Genomic DNA, 22,424 nt, shown 5'->3' with positions numbered 1-22,424 from the left:
AGAAGCCACAATGTCTACAGCACAGATAAATCAATTTTATTTACTATCCACACCCAGCAGTGGACGTACTGTCGTATTTTTTTCTTTAAAATGCCCTGAATGTATCTCTCCGTTTTTTGTTTTTTATAAGGGACATTAAACCGTCGCTGTAAAGATGTCATCAGTGCATCAGACATCAAGAATCTTAACAGTAGCTTCCTTGTTTAATAGTTTTCTGTGTGGAGGTTTTAGCCACAGTAAAATCTTCAGATATCTGGATACTTTCACAACCACCATTGTCCAGTTTAAAACATGTATCTCCATTTTTAGTTTACTACATCATTTGAACACAGCTCCAAAATTCATTCATAATCTGTAACCCTTATCCAGTTCAGGGTCGCGGTGGGTCCAGAGCCTACCTGGAATCATTGGGCGCAAGGCGGGAATACACCCTGGAGGGGGCGCCAGTCCTTCACAGGGCAACACACACACACACCTACGGACACTTTTGAGTCACCAATCCACCTACCAAAGTGTTTTTGGACTGTGGGAGGAAACTGGAGCATCCGGAGGAAACCCCGCAGACACTGGGAGAACACACCAACTTCTCACAGACAGTCACCCGGAGGAAACCCACACAGACACTGGGAGAACACACCACACTCCTCACAGACAGTCACCCGGAGGAAACCCACGCAGACACAGGGAGAACACACCACACTCCTCACAGACAGTCACCCGGAGGAAACCCACGCAGACACTGGGAGAACACACCAACTCCTCACAGACAGTCACCCGGAGGAAACCCACACAGACACTGGGAGAACACACCAACTCCTCACAGACAGTCACCCGGAGGAAACCCACGCAGACACAGGGAGAACACACCACACTCCTCACAGACAGTCACCCGGAGCGGGAATCGAATCCACAACCTCCAGGTCCCTGGAGCTGTGTGACTGCGACACTAACCTGTCGCACCATCGTGTCTTTTTACATTGACTTCCATTGAAAGTTTAGAAATCTTTTTTTTCGTTCTCCTGTAAAGTTACTATTTTGGAAGATGCATGTTTTAATTGGACAGCGACAGTATGCAATGCTGAATGTAGTTTTTGTTACTGAGTGAACTTCTTCGACAGCAGCCCAGTGATCCACTCCCTCTCGCCACTGTCTCACTAACACACCTCAAGATATTTTTCCTGAAGCAATAAATTCCCCCATCACTTTTGGAAAGGAGGCATCATGCGGAGGAGGAGGAGGAGGAAAACTGCAGAAACAAAGCACAGAAATTAATGAGGAACAGTTTGGACAGTGAAGAATGTGGAAGAGCAAAAATCTGTCTCAGAATGAAAAACAATTTCAAGAAAGAAAATGAGCTGTGGACAAAGCATACTGTCTCCTCTCTGGGCCAGATGGACAGCTGATGGCATTGTAGGGTTTCTTTCCAAGTCCTTTTTCTCCATATATTTGTGAAGTGCAAGGAAATAGTCACCGCCTAAATGAGGTATGGTCACTGTGTGGTTCTGATCATATACTGTTATGTGTAGTATATCATTATACACGCATCTCCATTTTTGTGGATTTTTATTTAGCTACATCATCTGTCACACCTGTTCTCACCTGTTCTTGTGGGGACCAATAGAAATGCTCCATAATGACTTGAAATAACTGTTACATTCACTCCCACTGAAAGGTGAGAAGGTGTTTTCCTTCTCCTGTAAAGTTACTATTTTCTGAGATACATATTTTTAATTGGACAGCGACTATATAACACCTTCAGTACAGTAGTGAGGCCACTGAAACGTGAAACAAGAATTACAGCAGTTTGGACTCACACAGAACAAAGAGCAGGAAGAAAAACCGGAACCTTATTTAAACAAAATAATTCAGAATTACTCAGATCTGTCATTGAGATGATTTTGAATAAACCTGGGTCATTTCTTCCAGATTTAAATACGACACAAAGTCCTTTCCCTGCACAAATCAGCAGTGGCATAAAAGACTTTATGGTCGACGTTTTAAGGGAGTGCAAGTGAACACATTAAAACCAGTAAGGCGTCTTCATCTGAAACTCTTGTTTGTTCTGGCGCAATAAAAGCGGATAACAGCTAAGATCAGCTTTCATAAGAGCTTCAGTGATTCCAATTAACGGACGATATTACTAGCAAAATCAATGTTAGCCACATGATGCAGCTGGAGTGATAAGAGCATAAGAGCCTGTAATTGTCATAATCAGACTTCATTCAGAGGCTCATTGTTAGTCTCTGTCTCAAGCTCCACCCCTTCACAGACCAGTCCTCAGAGAAATATGTAGCAAGACAAATCTGTTACAAAATAAAAGTCAATAAATACTATGAGGCCCACAAATCTCTGTGGGGTCTTGATATGATACCGTTTTTAATGTAAATAAACAATGGGCTAGCATTTGTTTAATTCTTTTTTTTGTTGTTGTTTATATAGAAATCAATTATATTACTATGTCCAATAACGTATTATACGAGTCCCCAAATGTATGTTGTTTATTACAGCTTATGTATTCTTACAGCTCGGACGAATTCTTTAGGAATACTGAAAAATACATTGAGTTTGCCCTTAGAAATGGACATTTATTTCCAAAAATAAAACATTACGAGACTGTAAATGTGTACACTGTGTCCATGATGCAAACATTCATCATCTGTGTTTTAAAATATGAACACAATACACATATACAGGCACTCTTTATTGCTGCTATAATAGAAAAAAATGCATCATACTGAGAGAGCAGTTATGTACTGAACTGAATTTTGTGGTCCATTACACACTTATTACAACGTAGCACACCTTAATTCAGTTCATACCACTGCAAAGAGCTGCCTTTACTCAGAATACGTTTTACTGCCAGTTTTGCATAACATCAGGGTTAAACCAGCCCATGGATTAGTGATCCTTAAACCCCCAGCGTTCAAACAATGCACTATATGAAAAAGCACACTGAAAAGACTACATGCACGTAGGTTTTAGAATTCTAGTTTATATTTCAGAATCGAGTGCACCATATGATGGTCACCATGGTCATTTTTTGATACATGGAACACTGATGTAAGCGTGTATTTAAAGTTATCATGATTCAGCACTACCCACATTAGTCAGTTACAGAAAATACACTCACAGATGACTCTGTGTCCAGAAACACTTAGTGGAATCAGGGAGGTGTGAATAGATGCTGATGGGATGATACTGGAAGGAGCAGGCCACTGTGCTAAATGATGGATATTGTTTGGGCAGAAGCTGTTACAGCAATTTCTAAACAAGCAAGACAGTTAGAAACCAGGAACATACAATCGTAATAAAAACATGACAATTTTTTTTTGTTTTCCAGGTCAAAATGCAAACGAAAAGCTTCTCCCACAGGCAACTGACATATCAAATAAGATATTGCTATGTATCAAGTCAAACCTCTTAAAAAAATCATTAATCTTGTTAATTAAAAAAAGTGCAAGGACACTACAGTATAAAATACATGCCGCCGAGACTGCAATTCTCCATTAATTAACTAGAGAAACACTCAGGTGGAACAGCCACATATATGACGTATTTCTACTGTAAATATAAAATTTTGAAACTAGTAGAGACACACCTGTGCTATCGTACTTCAAAGTCTTGTTGGCTTCCTCTAGTTTTTGCTTTGCTCCGACACCTACTGTAAGAGTCTTTGGACCTGCCAAATATGGTTTAACTCACTCCTTCCATTGATTCAAGTTCTGGCTACTCAAACTTGATTTGGAAAGGTATTTAGACTACTTCCTGTAATTCAGATTTTAATCTGCTCGTTTACAAGAACTCATCCCAGTAAGTCAAGACGTAATTTTTAAAGACAAACGTAAAATATCCATTGCTGTAATATCTTGTATAGATTATGTGCCTATTAAACCCATAATACGAGTTAGCTGCTCCAGTCCTTTCTTAGCTACAGACGGTCACAGTTACATCTCTAAACTTTCCATTTCTATGTCCTCCAAGGTGTTGTCTGATTGGGAAATCATTAAGAGTTTTTCTTTCTTCGAGTATTGCCTAATCATACCACTGTTGTTTTTATTGGAGGCACCCTCCTCTGGCACAAGAGGAGTTTCTGAAGCTTGCCCTTTGGACATACCATCGGTTGAACTCCCCTGACTAAAGGTTACCACATCTGTGGACTCAAAGGACTCTCCTCCAAGGCCTTCAAGTTTGGTATAACCCCCACTGTTCAGGCCCTCCAATCGGGGGCAGCTGAGTCGTCTGGATCTCTCCGTGTGCCAATCTGTGGGGGTGGACGGGCAGATGCCCAGGTCAATGGATTTCGAGTAGTCTGAGAGGGCGCTGAGGGAAAGGTGAGAGCCTGTAACCTTGGGACCAGGCGAAGCTGGGAGCAGTTGTACCTGTGAGCCCTGAAGAGAGATGTGTGGCATCCCTTGAAAGCTGCCACTGCTCTTGTAAACCTCCACCGAGTCCTGGGAAAGAACAGCTCGAGTTTGAACAGTTCTGGCTTTGGTAATCGTCCCAGAGGCTGCAAGAGATTCTAGGTGACTGCGAATAGTATCCGGATCCAAACAATCACTTCTTACCTCCCCAGTTTTGTCAGAACCCCTCCTGTTATCTCCTGCCCTGTGGTTCAGCTTGACCATTGGTAACGTAAAAGCGTTGACTGAGGTCACGTTGGTTCTAGTCGCCCAATGCTTGTGTTCTGATGATGATTTGGTGGTTCTATCTTGTTCTCTGTAGATGCTATACACTGTCTCTGGGAAGGAATGTCTATCCACTGTCAATTCTTGGTCATTTGATGACCCTCTGGATGGGGACAGACTGCCCTGGTCCTGTTTGAAAGATCCTGAAGAAGGCCAGGAGCCCTTTGCTAGCATAGCAGCATTGTATATGGAGTCTGTTTTGCCTTCCCCAGCTTTTGATTGTGCATAGTTCACAAATCCATTCAGTGAAGCATTGTCCTTGGTTCTCAAGCTATGAATATCAATGACAGTTGAGTAAATGTCTCTAAGGTTAATGATTTTTGTCTTTTTGTCCCTGTTTTCATGCAGCACTGCATTGGCGCAAATAAACAGAAAGATGCCAATGCCCATAATCAACGGTCCAAACACTTTTAACTTGTTTGAATACAAAAGTCCTTTCAAAAACTCCACAAAAGCAGCTAATTTCGGTGAATTCTCAGCTGTGCCATTGGAAACATTGGAGCTAATAAGGTTGTTATCCAGCTGATAAACAAGCTTACCATTAATAGTCCAGTTCATTGACTCAGATCCTCTGCTGTCATTGGTCTTCTCTGGTTTCTGTAAGCCCTTACTGGTGAGCATCCCTGGGTACAGTGGGCTCTCTTTAGGCCAATATCCCAACACAGCCAAGGCAATCCCAACAAGCAGCACAAGAATACCAATAGCAGCTACCAGACCAGAGATGGAGCAAAGCTTCAGTTTGCCCTTTACAACCACCACCTCATTCTTCCTCTTCTTCTTGGCTTTCCTCTTGCGTTTGTTCTCTGCTCTTTTTTTATCACGTAGAGAATCCTGTCGTCTGGCTGAAATTCGCAGAAGACCTCCGGTGGCAATCATAATGAGGCTAGAGCTGGTGATCAATTAATCATCCTAGGTTTGACAGAAAAAGAGAGATGCAATTAGACAGGGGCATTGACTCCCTAATACAAGCACAATGAAGCAGCTACATTTGATATATTATTCTACACTAATTCATAAGATCTAATGTATCTAATGTATGTAAACACTGATCCAACGGCAGTAAAAACCTCACGTATGAAAAAAGCATCCTGTTTTGAATTGATCTTCATTCTGATGTCATAAACATGAGCATATTTACATCAGATTGCAAGGTTCATCCCAGAGTAGCACACACGTTGATGCAATATACATTTATATATGTATAAACATACAGAACATGGGACTGTTAAAAACAATGCAAGACTAACCCACAAATTCTGTGCCTATAAACAATAAAAAGTTAAGCATTCTTTTCTGGAAAATAGGAGAATTGAAGCAGTTGAATACAGGAAGTCCTCGGGTTACGTCAGTCCCGAGTTACGATGTTTCGTGGTTACGACACATCTCTCATTTACTGTATAAAGCCTTGTTTCGACTTAAGTGGTTTTGCGTCGTAAATGTCGTAAACACTTCGTGTTTGGTGTGTGCGGTGGAAGAATACACGGTTACGCGGCTCGGGACCGAGGAGGATAGGTGTAAGGATAGGATAAGTGCTTACAGTATGTTATTTACGTACAGTATGTACGTATGTTCCGACTTACACCGAAAATCGGTTTACGACGCGACGTAGGAACGGATCAACGTCGTAAGTCGAGGACCCCCTGTAATAGAGAATAATGTTGCAAATCAAGGCTTGTCTGTGTTCTCAGAGCCCAAAGCTTAACATCAAGATGTATGCTTGTGATAAGCCCTACTTTTAAGACTGAACCCAATCTTTCAAACAAAATTAAATCCATCAAAATGGCAAAGGTGGGCATATGTGGACAAAATATTGACATATTTTGATTTATGAACTTGAGACTTCTGTGTAATCTTCAGCTAAATAGGTTTTCTGTTTTTTCCCCTTCTCATCCTGAAAAATGACTCTGTTTTGACAAGTAAGTAATTGAATAAATGTGTGGTCTGTAATTTTGTACAGACTTTAACGTGTATCAGTCAACAATGGTCTGTTTAGTGCTAAGGATCAAGAGTGGTCATGTTAAAATGTATTACAGCTGGTTATTTGTTTACATGTGAAAACCACATAAATGAAAGAAAGGGGGAATAAATAGCAAGCAAATGACCTGAATGTAAACAATGTATGAAATGTATGACTTTCTGTGTGTAGTGCTTTAGGCTCAGCTTCGTATCTGTATAGAGATCTGTATACACAATCTACCTCTGAGATCTAACCACTGACAAAGAGGATTATCTGAATATGCACAGTGAAGGAAACGTAATGGCATCTTTCCTTGGGCATTTATTCCTTTGATGTGGGAAAACAAGGAGAAAGGAGGCGATGCCACGGCACATCTGTGAGTGTGGTGTAGTGCCACGGCGCCTCACACAGGCATGGAGAGCACAGCTAATAATCAGATGAGCGTGGGAGCCCAGGAGGACATAAAATCTGCCACTCAGACAGATGTGACTGCACTTAGGATGCAATACACACCTGAAGCACGACAAAGAAGAGGCCTTATTGATATTCTTCAGAGGAAATTGTTTGATACGTCTGCAAATATGCCCTTTTTTTTCTTTTTTTTTTGCTTTGGGTGATGGAATTCTGCCAGTCTGTCAGTGAATTCTGTGGAGGGGCAGGGGGTTAGCGTTTAACAATATCAAGGCATCACTTTAGATATAGCGTGGAGAAAACACAGAGACACAAAGAAAAGAACTGAATACCACAGAGGCTCAGGCAGCCTGTGCTTGTAGCGGCGATGGCATGTCTAAAAGTGAATGCATTTCAGACACGCTCACATATAGGACAAGAACAAAGCCAGCAAAATCTCAGCCACCATTTGAAGTCTGAGGCAACATGGATACTGGCATCTCCAAGGAGGAAATGGGTGGATTAAAAGGGCTTTCGCTGTCTCTCTAGGAATATCAGGCTGAAGTCAACAGGTGAAGATCTAAGACAAGAGATCTATGCTCGACCAAGTTGAGAGTGGGTGTTGCAAATACCCAAATTAACACCGGAGGAATCTTGTTAATGAATACACAGCCTAAGGGACCAAACGTTTCCTCATTAATGTTGACTTGATTAACTAATTATTAATGAACATACTTAATAGGCCAAGGCAGAAAAGTACTGTATCTGATCCACTTCTAAGGACTTATATAAACATTACCACAGCTTCCGCTCTTACTGCTGCATTTTACCACACAGATCAGTGCCTTTAAATATTTACATTAAATCTGTAACATTAACATCCACATATTATTGGAAACGTGTAGAAAAATCCTGAGCACATTAATTAGTTAAGTCTCTTTTTATATAGAATGCAAAACCACTCTTATCTGCCTCTTAATATGGAACTTTCCAGATAAAGGTGGTTTGCTATTTCATGTAGATAATCAATCAGAAATTATTAATTTTTGTCTTTGTTTTAAAATATATAAATAATGCTAAACAAAAAAAAACAAAAAAACTGTGATTAATGAGTAACTAACTTATTTATAATGGGCAATATACACTGTTGCTGGAACAACAAGCAACAATAAATAATTGAATAAATACAAAGATATCTTTATGTAACAATGTTATTAATAATATTGGACAGCAAAATATCTGCTTTCTTTAGATAAAAATGTAAACATTCCTACAATATATATAACATTTGAATAAAATATCATTCATTCATTCATTATCTGTAACCCTTATCCAGTTCAGGGTCGCGGTGGGTCCAGAGCCTACCTGGAATCATTGGGCGCAAGGCGGGAATACACCCTGGAGGGGGCGCCAGTCCTTCACAGGGCAACACACACACTCACACATTCACACCAACGGACACTTTGGAGTCGCCAATCCACCTACCAACGTGTTTTTGGACTGTACCGGAGTACCCGGAGGAAACCTACGCAGACACACGGAGAACACACCTCACTCCTCACAGACAGTCACCCGGAGGAAACCTACGCAGACACAGGGAGAACACACCAATTTCTCACAGACAGTCACCCGGAGGAAACTCACGCAGACACAGGGAGAACACACCACACTCCTCACAGACAGTCACCCAGAGGAAACCTATGCAGACACAGGGAGAACACACCACACTCCTCACAGACAGTCACCCGGAGGAAACCTACGCAGACACAGGGAGAACACACCACACTCCTCACAGACAGTCACCCGAAGGAAACCCACGCAGACACGGGGAGAACACACCACACTCCTCACAGACAGTCACCCGGAGGAAACCCACGCAGACACGGGGAGAACACACCACACTCCTCACAGACAGTCACCCGGAGGAAACTCACGCAGACACGGGGAGAACACACCAAACTCCTCACAGATAAAATATCAATGGTCTTGAATCTCATCTACGTAGACAAAACCCAGTTTGTTTCTAAAACAGGTGAAAACTGCACATTGATGCTGATGGTGTTGGCTTGTATGCCAGCACTCAGTTTATTCTATAATTATGGCTTTTATTGACTATTACTGAAAGGTTGATGAGTGCTTCCAGCCCTTCTGTGAGCCCTGGTTTGACAAGTAAAGAGCTAGAACACAAGTGCTTTTGAATGCTATTGCTAGATCTTTTTTATTATTGCTTTAAATGCCTCTGAACATGACTGAGTGACCCCCACACAGCACAGGTCTTCAGGTCTGATAAAGCTGTTACGATGCTATGATCCAGACAAGCGATATTCATCATCAGAAAAATTCATGCCGACTATGATTAAAGAAACACCAAAACGCATGATCAAGGTAATCTCTGCAGGTTCTTTTTTAAATCTGAAGTGTGGAAAATTAATTCCAAACAAATGAATATGGGTTTAAATGCTACTCTTCAACACAGAGAGGGGAGATAAATGAGCTTTTCTTAAACGGCATCTGGCCTACAAACAGATGGCAAACAAACACCTGGCGCTTTGGCTAATGATAACAGACAGGTTGGAACACACACCGGCTCACAGGAGCAATTTCATCTCTCTGCATCTCTCTGATTCTCCAAACTATTTGAGTAACCAGAACAACTGGGCTGTTGAAGTGAGTCACTGCTTACATAAGAGATGAGACTTTTAATAAGTTTGAAGTGGATTAACATCTTAGTGAGCATGTTTGGTATCTTCGATGTATCAGATATATACTTTGCCCTATTTAAACGTGATGTATAGCATTTGCAGATTTACATCTGCAGAGTAATAAAGCATCACAATGTACTCTGCACTGTTGTATTCTGAGGTAGACAATGCAAGTTAAATAGCAGAATAAAATGCAAACATAAGGATGATGCATTTTTTCTATTCTATTAATGGAGCGTTTCCACACAGAGTTAAAATACTCTAGACTGAAAAAATACTGACCCATATTGATGATGCAAGACACCGCTGACAATTATCAACATTTCACAGCATCACCAGCACTGGAACATGCAATTTACATTACCTTGGGGGGGGGGGCAACCCCAGTGCGAGTGATTTCCTAGTTAACTACCTGAACAGTAATGCACATGGCTATGTAGAACATATAACACTGCCATGGCTAAATTGGAGCAGAGCCTGGTGGCCAATTTTCATTAATTGCACATTGCACCAGTAAGACCATGTGCATCCAATGGTTCAAACATTGTATCCTGAAGGCGGTGCCGTGTATCAGGACGACAGTGCACCAATACACACAGCGAGACTGGTGAAAGATTGGTTTGATGAACATGAAAGTGAAGTTGAACATCTCCCATGGCCTGCACAGTCACCAGATCTAAATATTATTGAGCCACTTTGGGGTGTTTTGGAGGAGCGAGTCAGGAAACGTTTTCCTCCACCAGCATCACGTAGTGACCTGGCCACTATCCTGCAAGAAGAATGGCTTAAAATCTCTCTGACCACTGTGCAGGACTTGTATATGTCATTCCCAAGACGAATTGACACTGTATTGTGGCCGCAAAAGGAGGCCCTACATCATACTAATAAATTATTGTGGTCTAAAACCAGGTTTCAGTTTCATTGTCCAACCCCTGTATATATGCTACAGAATGCGTGTTTGAGAACAGAGAATGCTTGGTCATGAATTCTATTATTCTGGACTGAGTGGGATGTAGTGTTTTCAGGCGAAACCTGGTGGGAGGTAGTTGGGAGCTCTAACCTTTCTTGATGCTCAACATTAACAGAGGTTATAAATAGTTGCTTCCCCACGATTTTGCCATTTTACTGTTGACATGCAGCTTAATATATTTTTATGCTGAGTGGCACAGGAAAGTGAAGGGAGCAATCAGCATTAATAACTTTTTCATTTTCATAGCCATTAAAATATTTGAAAAAGATAATTTACTATAAATATTGCACTTTAGGCCCTCTAACTTTTGTTTTGCAGTCAAATTTTCATCCATGATTATTCATTCATTATCTGTAACCCTTATCCAGTTCAGGGTCACAGTGGGTCCAGAGCCTACCTGGAATCAATGGGCACAAGGCAGGAACACACCCTGGAGGTGGCGCCAGTCCTTCACAGTGCAACACACACACTCACACATTCACTCACACTTTTGAGTCACCAATCCACCTACCAATGTGTGTTTTTGGACTGTGGGAGGAAACTGGAGCACCCGGAGGAAACCCACGCAGACACAGGGAGAACACACCAACTCCTCACAGACAGTCACTCGGAGCAGGAATCGAACCCACAACCTCCAGGTCCCTGGAGCTGTGTGACTGCGACACCACCGTGCCGCCCATCCATGATTATATTTTGGGGAAAATAAATTATAAAAGAAATGAACACAAACCATAACCTCAAAGAATTCTGGCTAGAATTGTGGTTTGAGACTGTGACTTTCTGTTCTTGAGTTTAAAAAATGTGACAATACAGAACTAGCCACTCATATTTTGTAAAGACACTACTGGTAAAAAAAAAATGTAATTATATTATCTTATTATTAATAAAACAATGACCCTGGATGAAGTGGTTACATAAAATAAATTAATTCATAATTATTTAGCTATTTAAATGAGTTCATAATGGAGAAAATACTAGGTATGAATATGGCTTTTCTTGGGCCAGACATTTTTTCCTGTTACACATAATTCACACCACAGAATTTTGCTGTATTTCTAAGCTTCAATATGTGTCTATAGCTGAGCATTAATAATTAATTGCAACAATTAAAGCTTCAAATTGCCTTTCAATATAAAGTTCTGGAGGGAAAACATTCTGGGGCTTCTAGAATCAAGGTCCATTAATCCTGAACCAGCAGGGTGACCCGCACAGATGCCACTGGATTTGCATCCTTCTGGGAATACAGTGGCCATTTTTCTTAATTTGTGGTGATGAATCTACTGCCACAGAGCAGTGTTCATTAAACTATTCCCCAACATTAGTAAAAAACTTGAAGAGAAATTGGGCTTCAGGTGAGAAGTTCATAATGTCCTACACTAGGCCAAAACACTGCTTACTTTTACGTCCTGTTAGATCCAAATATGGCCATTTATCCGTAGAGAAACACACAGATAATATATTTGTTTAGCACTGCATTTTAGCGCAGCTGTGGTTTGGATAGGGAGTTGGAGTATGGAGAGTAAAAGAGAGACACACAGAGAAGTTTCTTGGCAACAGCAGATACCCATAACCACCTGAGGTTGATCTCTTGAGCATAACTGATGGATTGCTTTTTGCTGGAAAAATGATGGCACAGTTTTATCCCTTGCAATTTATCGCTCCCATGCTTCACTATCCACCACCAAAAATGTGAAAGGAATTCTTTCCCTGCTATGCATCATATACTGGATATGCATAAAATCGGTTATATGTGTTTATAGATTTGACAGAAGTTTTCAATGTTTTATACTCATTCAAACACAGCTCTTAGCCTGCGAAAGACATTCAAAGCTTTGAAAAAAAACTTCTATACGGTCAGTAATTGAAATAGAACCCTAAAAGAACATACATTACATGCTTTAGACACCAGATTGTCCAACATTTCTGCTGAAAACAAATATAATGACTAAGATTGTGCCCCTCTTTACTAAAGTAACAGCCTATGTTTAATTACACACACACACAGAAAGAGGAAGCCACAATTTAAATCTGGATGTCTATCTTAAAATAACGTGTCATTCTCCTGTCAGTGAATATATCTGACGCTGCAGAAGAGTGAAAGATTTTAGTGTGTCTAGATCCACCCCGCATCAAAGCAAACAGCACCGACCCAGTGTAAACAAGGAAATGAGGTGTGCGATCATGAAAGGCATCAGAGGGGATGACATACAAATTGACATTTCACGTTTCACAGATGCTGTCAATAGCAGAGATTTATAGGCCAGCAGGTGACCTGCACACAGTCTGAATGTATATCTGTAGATAAGGATTGGTCCATGATACAGCTGCAAGGGCAGTCTAATAATCTGGCATCCCAAATCCAAGAGGTATATAAATAAATATTACAGACTAGATCAGGGTGGGATGGGGGCCGCAAAATGATGTTATGGTGCCAGTGACATTATGCCCTGAAATGGCAGAAGCAATTACAGTCCACCAACTCGAATATGGCTCATTGAAAACATTCCCAAGTGGCACATTAAACGTAATGGAAGCAAACATAAGAGGCGGAAATTCAATGTCACTCAGAAAACCCATTGTGTACAAAACAAATAACATTTGATATCAGCCTTATATGTGCTGGCTCTCATTACATGATCAAACATTAATAATGATGTGTCATCTGGAAAAAGCCAATATTCGTCTAAACATAGTGTTAGACCACCTACCTCTTTAAGGCTGACGGGAGCCCTTTTTGTGTTTTCTTTTAAAATGCTTATGTTAACGTTATTAACCTGCTAATGGATGAGTATCACATCACGCCACGATGGGAAAACACTTTTTCACTTCACTAACAATTGTCTTGACTGGCAGAAAGAAATAAAATAGAAGGCACTCCACTAAGCAATTCACTTAACCTGTGAGTACTCTAGTGACAAGGCAACTCTACATGGCCTGGTGATGAGCTTCTATGGAGTTTAATGAGCAGTGAAATGTGCCCAAGTGAAGAACATGCTCATTAAACTAACAATTACCCTCACCGTACCAGTTCTAAAGACCATTTCTACACACTCAGCACCCATGAGGAGGCTGCAGCAGCAGCACACTATTCAATAGTGACTCATTCGGCTGTTAGAACGGATGGTAGTATAACATAGATACTTTTAAAAAACACTACACAAACAGTTATAAATAGAAGTGCGATAGTCACCATAAAATATATATTGTGATTACGTGAACCTTAATGTGTAGTGAACTGGATGATTTAACTAGGAATCTGACAGGTTGGATCTATCCAAAGCCCTGAATCATTAATAGCTGTATCAAATTACATCCCATAATATCAACAATGGGGTAGCCATAGAGCCTTCTAAGCCCACGGAGAAGGTCAAAGGTCCCTGGAAACACTAAAAAAATGTTTATTCATTACTATACACTGAATGATCACTGGAATAGGAACAGCTACTTGTATCTACACACCTAGTCTATTTGATCAACTCCGCTGACCATACAGGAGCCCTTTGTACGTCTATAATTATAGACTGAAGTCTATCTGTCGCTCTGCATACCTTGCTAGCCCATTTTGCCCCTGTTCTTCAGTGGTTAGGACCCCCACATGTCCTAGGAAACCCCACTGTCCACTGTTAGACACACTCACCTCGTTAGTCCACCTTGTAGAGTCTGAGACAGTACCTCATTTGGTGCTGCACGGTTTGTGTTGTCCGTCCTCTAGCCCATCAGTGGACACAGGACACTGTTGGCTGGGTAATTTTGGTTGGTGGACTATTCTCAGTCTAGCAGTGACACTGTAGGCTTTAAAAACTCTACCGGCTCTGCTGCGCCTGATATCTTTGAACCAGAAAAACACACACTAACACACCACCACCACATCAGTGTCACTGCAGCCCTGAGAATGATTCACAACCCAAATCATACCTGCTCTGTGGTGGTCATGAACATTGAAGAGCATCGTAAAATAAGGAAAAGAAATGATGCAGTAGAGGTAGAACTGTAAAGTGCTCTGGTATTGTCAGTGGAGCATAGTGGACAATGAGTCTAGATAAAAATGGCGTGTTCATTATCCATTGATCATTCAGTGTATATTGGAATAATCTTTGTTCTTAATTTCCCTTAAGTTCCCTCCCAACATAATTTGGAAGTGAAAGTTGAATCAATCAGTCATCGCAGTGGAAAAGATATTTTCTTCAATGGTTCATGAAACGAAATGTTAATTATTCTAAAATTTCTTGTTTTGTACAAAATAATAAATAAATAAATCAAAGCACAACAAAATTAGATGTTTAGTTTTTGGATGAGATTGTTAGTTTAGTTCGAGATAAATGGGAGCGTTATTATTTTGGCCAGTTCTTGAGGTCTTTTGCTCTGGAGAAATATCTGAGCAGTAGGAGACCAATCAAGGAAAGACATAAGATATTAAAGTCTGATTTAGATTTTACTTCGATAAACCACTTTACCACCTTCTCAAATCGGACATACACCACCAAGAATATGAGAAGTATCTTTAACAAGTTTGAACCATACTTCAGATCTAACACTGAGAAGAATACAGCAGAGTCCAATAGCACATCAACTACCTCCTTTACAGAAGAAAGAAAAAGAGTTAAAAACTATACGCAGTGCTTCTTTATATGAAACACAGCTAATAGTTTGAGGGAAATGTTTTCTTTCCTTCAGGACCATAAATACTCAGAACTGATATTTGGCACATCCATCATCAGACACATGGCTGAGAAAAGATTCCTCTCATATTTTCCTTCGCTGGATAGTGAAGCACGCAGGCGAGAAATTGAGAGGGATAAAACTGTGCCATAATTCTTTCAGAACCAAGCAATCCATCAGCACTGCTCAAGAGATCAAGTTTGAACCCTTGGAAACTTTAACGTTTTTTGCCAGGGTGTTCCAATGGTTTGTTTTCAGGAAAGGGAAAGAGTCAGACAGGCATTTTAGGATGAATGTATTTGCTTTCACATATCAGTCGATTCAGAGGGTATCTAAATACTCATACACACATCAAACGATAACTGACACTATATTTCACAAAGATGTGCAGACGCCTGCTCATACAGCATTAACTCTGAAATTAAGGGTATTAATGTTGTTTCTTCCCTCGCTTCAACAAATGCTGTTACAGCCTCTGCTCTTTTAGGAAGGTGTTGTAGCAGTAATTGGAACACTGCTGTTAAGATTTGATTGAGCTCATTCATAAATTTCTGCACAGTGAAATTCTTATTCCAGATTCCTTAGGGTTTGCGATGCATGTCACAATATTTAAAAGGACGAGGCATGAAGCCAGGTCGGGGGGGCACGGTGGTGCAGCAGGTAGTGTCGCAGTCACACAGCTCCAGGGGACTGGAGGTGGTGGGTTCGATTCCCGCAACGGGTGACTGTCTGTGAGGAGTGTGGTGTGTTCTCCCTGTGTCCGCGTGGGTTTCCTCAGGGTGCTCCGGTTTCCTCCCACAGTCCAAAAACACACGTTGCAGGTGGATTGGCAACTCACAATTGTCCGTAGGTGTGAGTGTGTCTTTGTTGCCCTGTGAAGGACTGGTGCCCCCTCCTGGGTGTATTCCCGCCTTGCGCCCAATGATTCCAGGTAGGCTCTGGACCCACCGCGACCCTGAACTGGATAAGGGTTACAGATAATGAATGAATGAAGCCAGGTACCTATATGTCATGATTAGAATTTGGGATTACTAACCTTACTTCATATTTACACCACTCTAATTAAAACCTGCCGTCATTTCCAATGCCCTTAGCCTCATGTGCAGCTGCTCAAGAGCATCCTATTCTATTGGCATTGCTTTTCTATAGAGATCAAAGAATGTGTGTGTGTGCCTGTGTCAGCAACTAATGCATCTTAATCTTAAGCTGAGTTCACAAATTAAAAGACGTGTCTGGATATTTTAAGACACACACACACACATCCCAATGATTTCGCAAAACAGTCCATAATGCTTCTTTGGATGCACTTAAAGCAGTTTTCAGGGTAGGTTTATAGACCTAATTTCATGCTTCCTTACACCCCCATGTTGTTTCTCTGCAGTTCCCAAGGACCTTCTCTCTCTACCTATTTTCTTGCCATTGGCATTTGTGAATTTCTTTGAGCCCTTCTGACCTGTACTGTGCCTCAGGCACGCCTACCTTAAATGGTCTAGTGGCAAATCTGTTAAACCATGTGTGGCTTAGATTGTGTGTGTCATACATTACAGTAGTGCCCTGCGCAGATACCTGTCTGAACCCTGCGCAATGGCATAATGTTGTTACTGCAGCATCACTTCAAACCCTGCTGACCCTTCATGAGCCTACTATACAGTAACTCAGTGAATACAGTAAGTCTTTAGACACCTGTGATAAAAAGTACTGCACTGAATTGACTTGATCCAAATGTGTACACTTCTTCCACATTAATAAAACCTTACGTTTACGCACTATTAATGCAAACAATTAGTTCACCTTACAGTAAAGAAAATAAATGCTGTACTTTACTGCCTCTACATGGGCATGTCAATAGTTTTCATACCTCTCCTGTTTAAATGACATAATCACATATTTAGAGACCAGTTATGTATCGCTGCATGCTTTATAGAGCTTCTTCTGCACAATATAGAGTAGTCTGATTAATGCTTTACTTTTTGAAGAGGTTACAATAGATCCTACAGCATACAGCAGAACAGTGATGCTGACAGATCTGTATCTGGGGTTTCCAAATGCTAGACCCAGTAGTGTGTTTTACAACACAATAATGCACACGCTGGCAGTGCTCACAGAATGTGACAGCTATCTTGCTGATAATGGACTCTAAGGGCAGGGGGCTGATACATGGGTCAGAATGTTTTAAAACCCTCAACAATATATTCAGCTGGGCATTTTTGAGTACATAGATCACCACAATGTAAAGAGGACTGGTGAAAGGAGTATTATATTATAGTCCCCCTCTGGTCATTGTTGAAATCACTTTTTAATTACAATTGTTATTAACAAGAAAAATAAAATCCCCTCATGCCTTAATAGTGGTTTACACATAACTCTAGCCCTCTACCTTTGAAAATGCAAAGTGCCTTCCCTTTCTCCACCTGCCCTTCCACCAACACACAAGCCAACATGATTGGTTGATATAGCTTATGATGTAAGAAACTCTGGCTGCCTGAAACGGACTGTTTTTGAACAATGCTTTCTCAAACTGGAAATGCCCAGCCGGTACAGTGGCGCAGCAGGTAGTGTCGCAGTCACACAGCTCCAGGGACCTGGAGGTTGTGGGTTCGATTCCCGCTCCGGGTGACTGTCTGTGAGGAATGTGGTGTGTTCTCCATGTGTCTGCGTGGGTTTCCTCCGGGTGACTGTCTGTGAGGAGTGTGGTGTGTTCTCCCTGTGTCTGCGTGGGTTTCCTCCGGGTGCTCTGGTTTCCTCCCTTCCGCCCTGTGAAGGACTGGTGCCCCCTCCAGGGTGTATTCCTGCCTTGCGCCCAATGATTACAGGTAGGCTCTAGACCCACCGCGACTCTGAACTGGATAAGGGTTACAGATAATGAATGAAATATTCCTGGTGTAAATAGAGTTGATTTGCTCAGGGTACGTCTTTAAAAAATCGGGTTTTCACTGGAAGGAGGTCATTAATAAGAGCAGTTATTGCTGTTGAATACAGAGCACAGTGTTTATAATGTTTTTGTTGTTGTTTGTTGTTGCGCAGCAGGTAGTGTCGCAGTCACACAGCTCCAGGGGCCTGGAGGTTGTGGGTTCGATTCCCGCTCCGGGTGACTGTCTGTGAGGAGTTGGTGTGTTCTCCCTGTGTCCGCGTGGGTTTCCTCCGGGTGCTCCGGTTTCCTCCCACAGTCCAAAAACACACGTTGCAGTGTGTGAGTGAATGTGTGTGTGTCTGTGTTGCCCTGTGAACTGGCGTCCCCTCCAGGGTTTATTCCTGCCTTGCGCCCAGTGATTCCAGGTAGGCTCTGGACCCCCCCGCGACCCTAAATTGGATAAGCGGTTACAGATAATGGATGGATGGACATTGCTTGTACATTTGTATCAGCTCCAACTTAACAAACCTCTAAATGAAAATAAATACAATGATGAATATTTTGTGTTGAGACACTGTCTTGAATTATACTGTTGTTGCCAGCCCTACTGAAAATGAAAAGTTAACCCCCAGCGGGGTTAGGAATATTTGTGTGTTTGGCAGCTTCTCAAGACAGTAATGGCCCTACATCATACTTTTTAACACAAAGAATAATGTACAAAGGCACACATTCTAGATGTGGGTTATGTAAATGAAATGCAGTTCTTTTTCTTAAGTTCTACTATTGTTCAACGAGTTGCTCACACAGTAAATGTATTTATTTTATGCAAATGGGTACTCTTATATTTTTAATATATTTATATGTTGTATATATGCTATATATAGTGTACCACAGCTGGATTTAAATGTAATACTAGTTTAATACCAACAGTGCATGTGTTATTTCACTGTGCTCCTGTTAGATACACATAAAACACGCTGGAATGAAGCAAACTGACGCTGCTGTATGCATTACACAACAGCCTGATATTCTGAGACTAAACCACCCACATGGAAAAGCTGTTTCTAATTTAAATCTGTGTATTTGAGGGGAAATGTGTGGTGTCTGACGGTAGCGTTGCCTCAGAATTGTCAGGAGCTCCAAGAGAGCTCATAGTTGGACCGTTAACACACGTTTTAAACCTCACTCAGGATCATTTTTCAGCTTAAAGAAGCAACTGAAAGCCTCCAGAACCGTCCACATGAGGCAAAACAGGCGCCAGAATGTAACTGCTGTACATTTTAAGGTGCGCCATTTAAGGGGGAACGGTCAATTCCAGCAAGAAGCTGGATATCACAACTTCAGCTTCATCTGCGTCGTGACCCAGGGAAGCCTCGACAGAGCCTCTGACAACACCTCAGTCTCCGAGAACAAACGAGAGAAAGGGGAAATACAATTCTAAAACAGACTACCACAGAGCCCCTCTCCAACCCTCCGTAAAGTAACAGCACTCACCACGAGAGAAACGTCCACGAATTACATATTTTCAGACGAGGATCACCAAAAGTTTCTCTCTTCTGAGGCGACCGTGCATGTAATCCCGCGCCTGAGTGGAAACACGGGGCTCCGGTCCCTCCACACACATTCCTGCCATGGTCCGGACCAAAGAAAACCACGGAAAACGGATTTAAACCCGAACGAAAAATCCTCTTCTGTGAGTGAGAGGCAGCAGCGCTCTCCTCTCCGCAGCTCCGCCGCTCACTTCTGGACCAAGGGGAGTTGAAGCGACTGAAAGGCGTGTGGTGTGCGCGTGCATGTGTCAGTGCGCGCGCGCATTGTTTTGTTCCCGTTTTTAACTCCTCGTGGGGACGTCATATGTCCCGAGCATAAACACTTTGACGTTGCGTGGGAAATGTGACTAGGGTATGGTGGTGGTGATGGTAACCAAACGTCTGAAGTGTTTAATGCTCCTGCACACAGGAACGATACGAGTTTATAGACTTTTTGGTCTTAAACCTTTTTATACAATTCACAACACCCAACACTAAAAGACGGAGGTTCGCTGATCATTTTATAAAGTAAGTAACATGGTTATATACTTGGGTTGTCGACTTTGTGACCCCTGTTTCTATCACTAACATTGTAAACAAATGCAGGTGAATACCTACTTAACGTAATTTATCAAAAATATTGCTAATAATAGCTGCAGTGGGATTATATTTCTAAAGAATATATATATTTTTTCATAGGGTCTTCAAGAAGAGTTAGTAACAGTGGAATTACACTCTAAGGTTATAGGACTGGATTAGATGATGCGCAAAGCCACGGAAACACTCCACAATGACAGGAAAACAATGTTTGTGTCAGTGTGTGTGTGTGTGTGAGAGAGAGAGAGAGAGAGAGAGAGAGAGAGAGAGAGAGAAAATTGTGTGAGAGAGAGTGGGAGAGAGAGAGTGAGAGAGAGAGAGAGTGGGAAAGTGTATAGTGTACTCTGCTGATGTTTCCGCTGATACGGTCGGGGTTGTTGCTATGATACCGCGGACCGTGCCTGAAAGTGCTGCAGGATTTGAATAACGGCCTCCTGAAATGGTCCGCTCTGCCAATGACCAAACGCGCGCGCCCCACCGCATCCAATGAGAGTCAGGGGGCGGGGCCAACGCCGGGAACTCGGAGCGATGAAGAGAAACAAAATGAGCTGAAATGGTGAAGAGTCAAAGGTGCTTATTCCTTCGCTTGAAACTGAACCTTTCCACCTTTCAGCGATGGAGAAACAACTGTTCATTCAGTCAGTATTCACAGGAGGGGACATTGATGGGTTTCAAATGGTTCCAGCATTCCAAGTCTACTTTAGGGGAAGACTTAATATCAGACTTTATTTGGCTTGGGTATAGCCCTCTCCATATTCAGCATGCGTGTGTGGGGAGTAAATGTTCAGAAACCCATATTAAACCTGAACAGGTGATTAGGAGCACAAGGACACTGGTCGGTCAGTTTCCAATTCGCCAGCCGGTTTTAAGACATGGGCTGTTTCTCAAAAGCGTCATGTGGTTCAGACGACGCGCGAAATCTAGATGGAGGGCAAAAAAGAATGGAACTGAGGAGCCTATATTGTGTTAATTTAGGCAATGGGGTAGATTTGCTCTTGACATTGGTGGGGCCTATGAATCTACCTTTTCCTTCCAGTTTCGGCGCGACTAATAACCAAACTACACTGCCAATCACACTGGCCATATATGTTACAGGGAGGTAGGACTCGAGTAGAGAACCTGATTGAACCCTTTCTGCAGGTCCAGGTTAATGAGACGTCGACATATCGGTTTTTCTTTTTTGGAGGGGATCAAACTATTGGTGATGACAATTCAATAATCGCTGGATATTGGTGGTGGGCGGCACGCAGGTAGTGTCACACACCTCCAGGGACCTGGAGGTTGTGGGTTCGATTCCCGCTCCGGGTGACTGTCTGTGAGGAGTTGGTGTGTTCTCCCAGTGTCCGCGTGGGTTTCCTCCGGGTGCTCCGGTTTCCCCCCACAGTCTAAAAACACAGGTTGGTAGGTGGATTGGCGACTTAAAAAGTGTCCGTAGGTGCGAATGTGTGTGTGTCTGTTTGTGTTGCCCTCCAGGGTGTATTCCTGCCTTGCGCAGGAAGGCTCTGATTCCAGGTAGGCTCTGGACCCACCGCGACCCTGAACTGAATAAGCGGTTACAGATAATGAATGAATGAATGGATGGATATTGGTGGGGACATGTCACCTCCGTCCATGCTAATTCTACGCCCTTGAATTTAGGTGATGTTTTATGAGAGAAATATACTGGGGGGGCACAACAACTGACATGCAGGCTGACATTATATTATATGACGTAAATGTTTACAGAGAAGGTTATCGACCAATAACGGTAGCTCTTCAGTCAGACCGTCCAATCAGAAGATTTTAGGCTACGTCACCACGCCCTCTTCTCACTCAAGCGAACCAATCGGAGTAGGGGAGGGCGGGACTAGTTTGTGAACGAAACTTCTCGAAGTTCTATGTTAGCTCTAGAAAAACAAAATCCCGGACGTTTGTGAAATTCCTCCCGGACATTTTTTTAAGTCTAAAAAAGAGGACATGTCCGGGTAAAAGAGGACGTCTGGTCACGCTAAATATACAAATACATCACAACATATGTAGGGGGTGAAGCAAATGTTATAGAGAGCGATTTTTAACTGAACTCTAAGATTAGCTGCTATTAAGGC

General features: G+C 42.0%; 1 protein-coding gene across 2 annotated transcripts; it reads right to left on the bottom strand.

The window, feature by feature from the left end:
* Positions 1–2,539: 2,539 nt before the first annotated feature.
* Positions 2,540–19,942, bottom strand: tmem200ca (transmembrane protein 200C, genome duplicate a). 2 transcript variants are annotated; one of them, XM_066683550.1, is made up of 2 exons: positions 19,709–19,942; positions 2,540–5,594 (listed from the first exon to the last, which is right to left on the bottom strand). In XM_066683550.1, exon 2 carries the CDS (start codon positions 5,559–5,561, stop codon positions 3,945–3,947), a length of 1,617 nt encoding a protein of 538 aa, XP_066539647.1. In that variant the 5' UTR covers positions 5,562–5,594; positions 19,709–19,942; the 3' UTR covers positions 2,540–3,944. The 2 variants fall into 2 exon arrangements, with proteins under 2 accessions (XP_066539647.1, XP_066539648.1); XM_066683551.1 differs by lacking the exon at positions 19,709–19,942 and adding an exon at positions 8,518–8,585.
* Positions 19,943–22,424: the final 2,482 nt, after the last annotated feature.

This window comes from Hoplias malabaricus, chromosome 10 (assembly GCF_029633855.1).
Source record: "Hoplias malabaricus isolate fHopMal1 chromosome 10, fHopMal1.hap1, whole genome shotgun sequence".
Classification (NCBI taxonomy): domain Eukaryota; kingdom Metazoa; phylum Chordata; class Actinopteri; order Characiformes; family Erythrinidae; genus Hoplias; species Hoplias malabaricus.
The sequence above is the reverse complement of the archived record's forward strand: the minus strand, read 5'-3'. Positions and strand labels throughout refer to the sequence as shown.

Bases quoted from the DNA above. Each gene is read 5' to 3' on its own strand.
- tmem200ca (XM_066683550.1), bottom strand. From the start codon at position 5,561: ATGATTGCCACCGGAGGTCTTCTGCGAATTTCAGCCAGACGACAGGAT.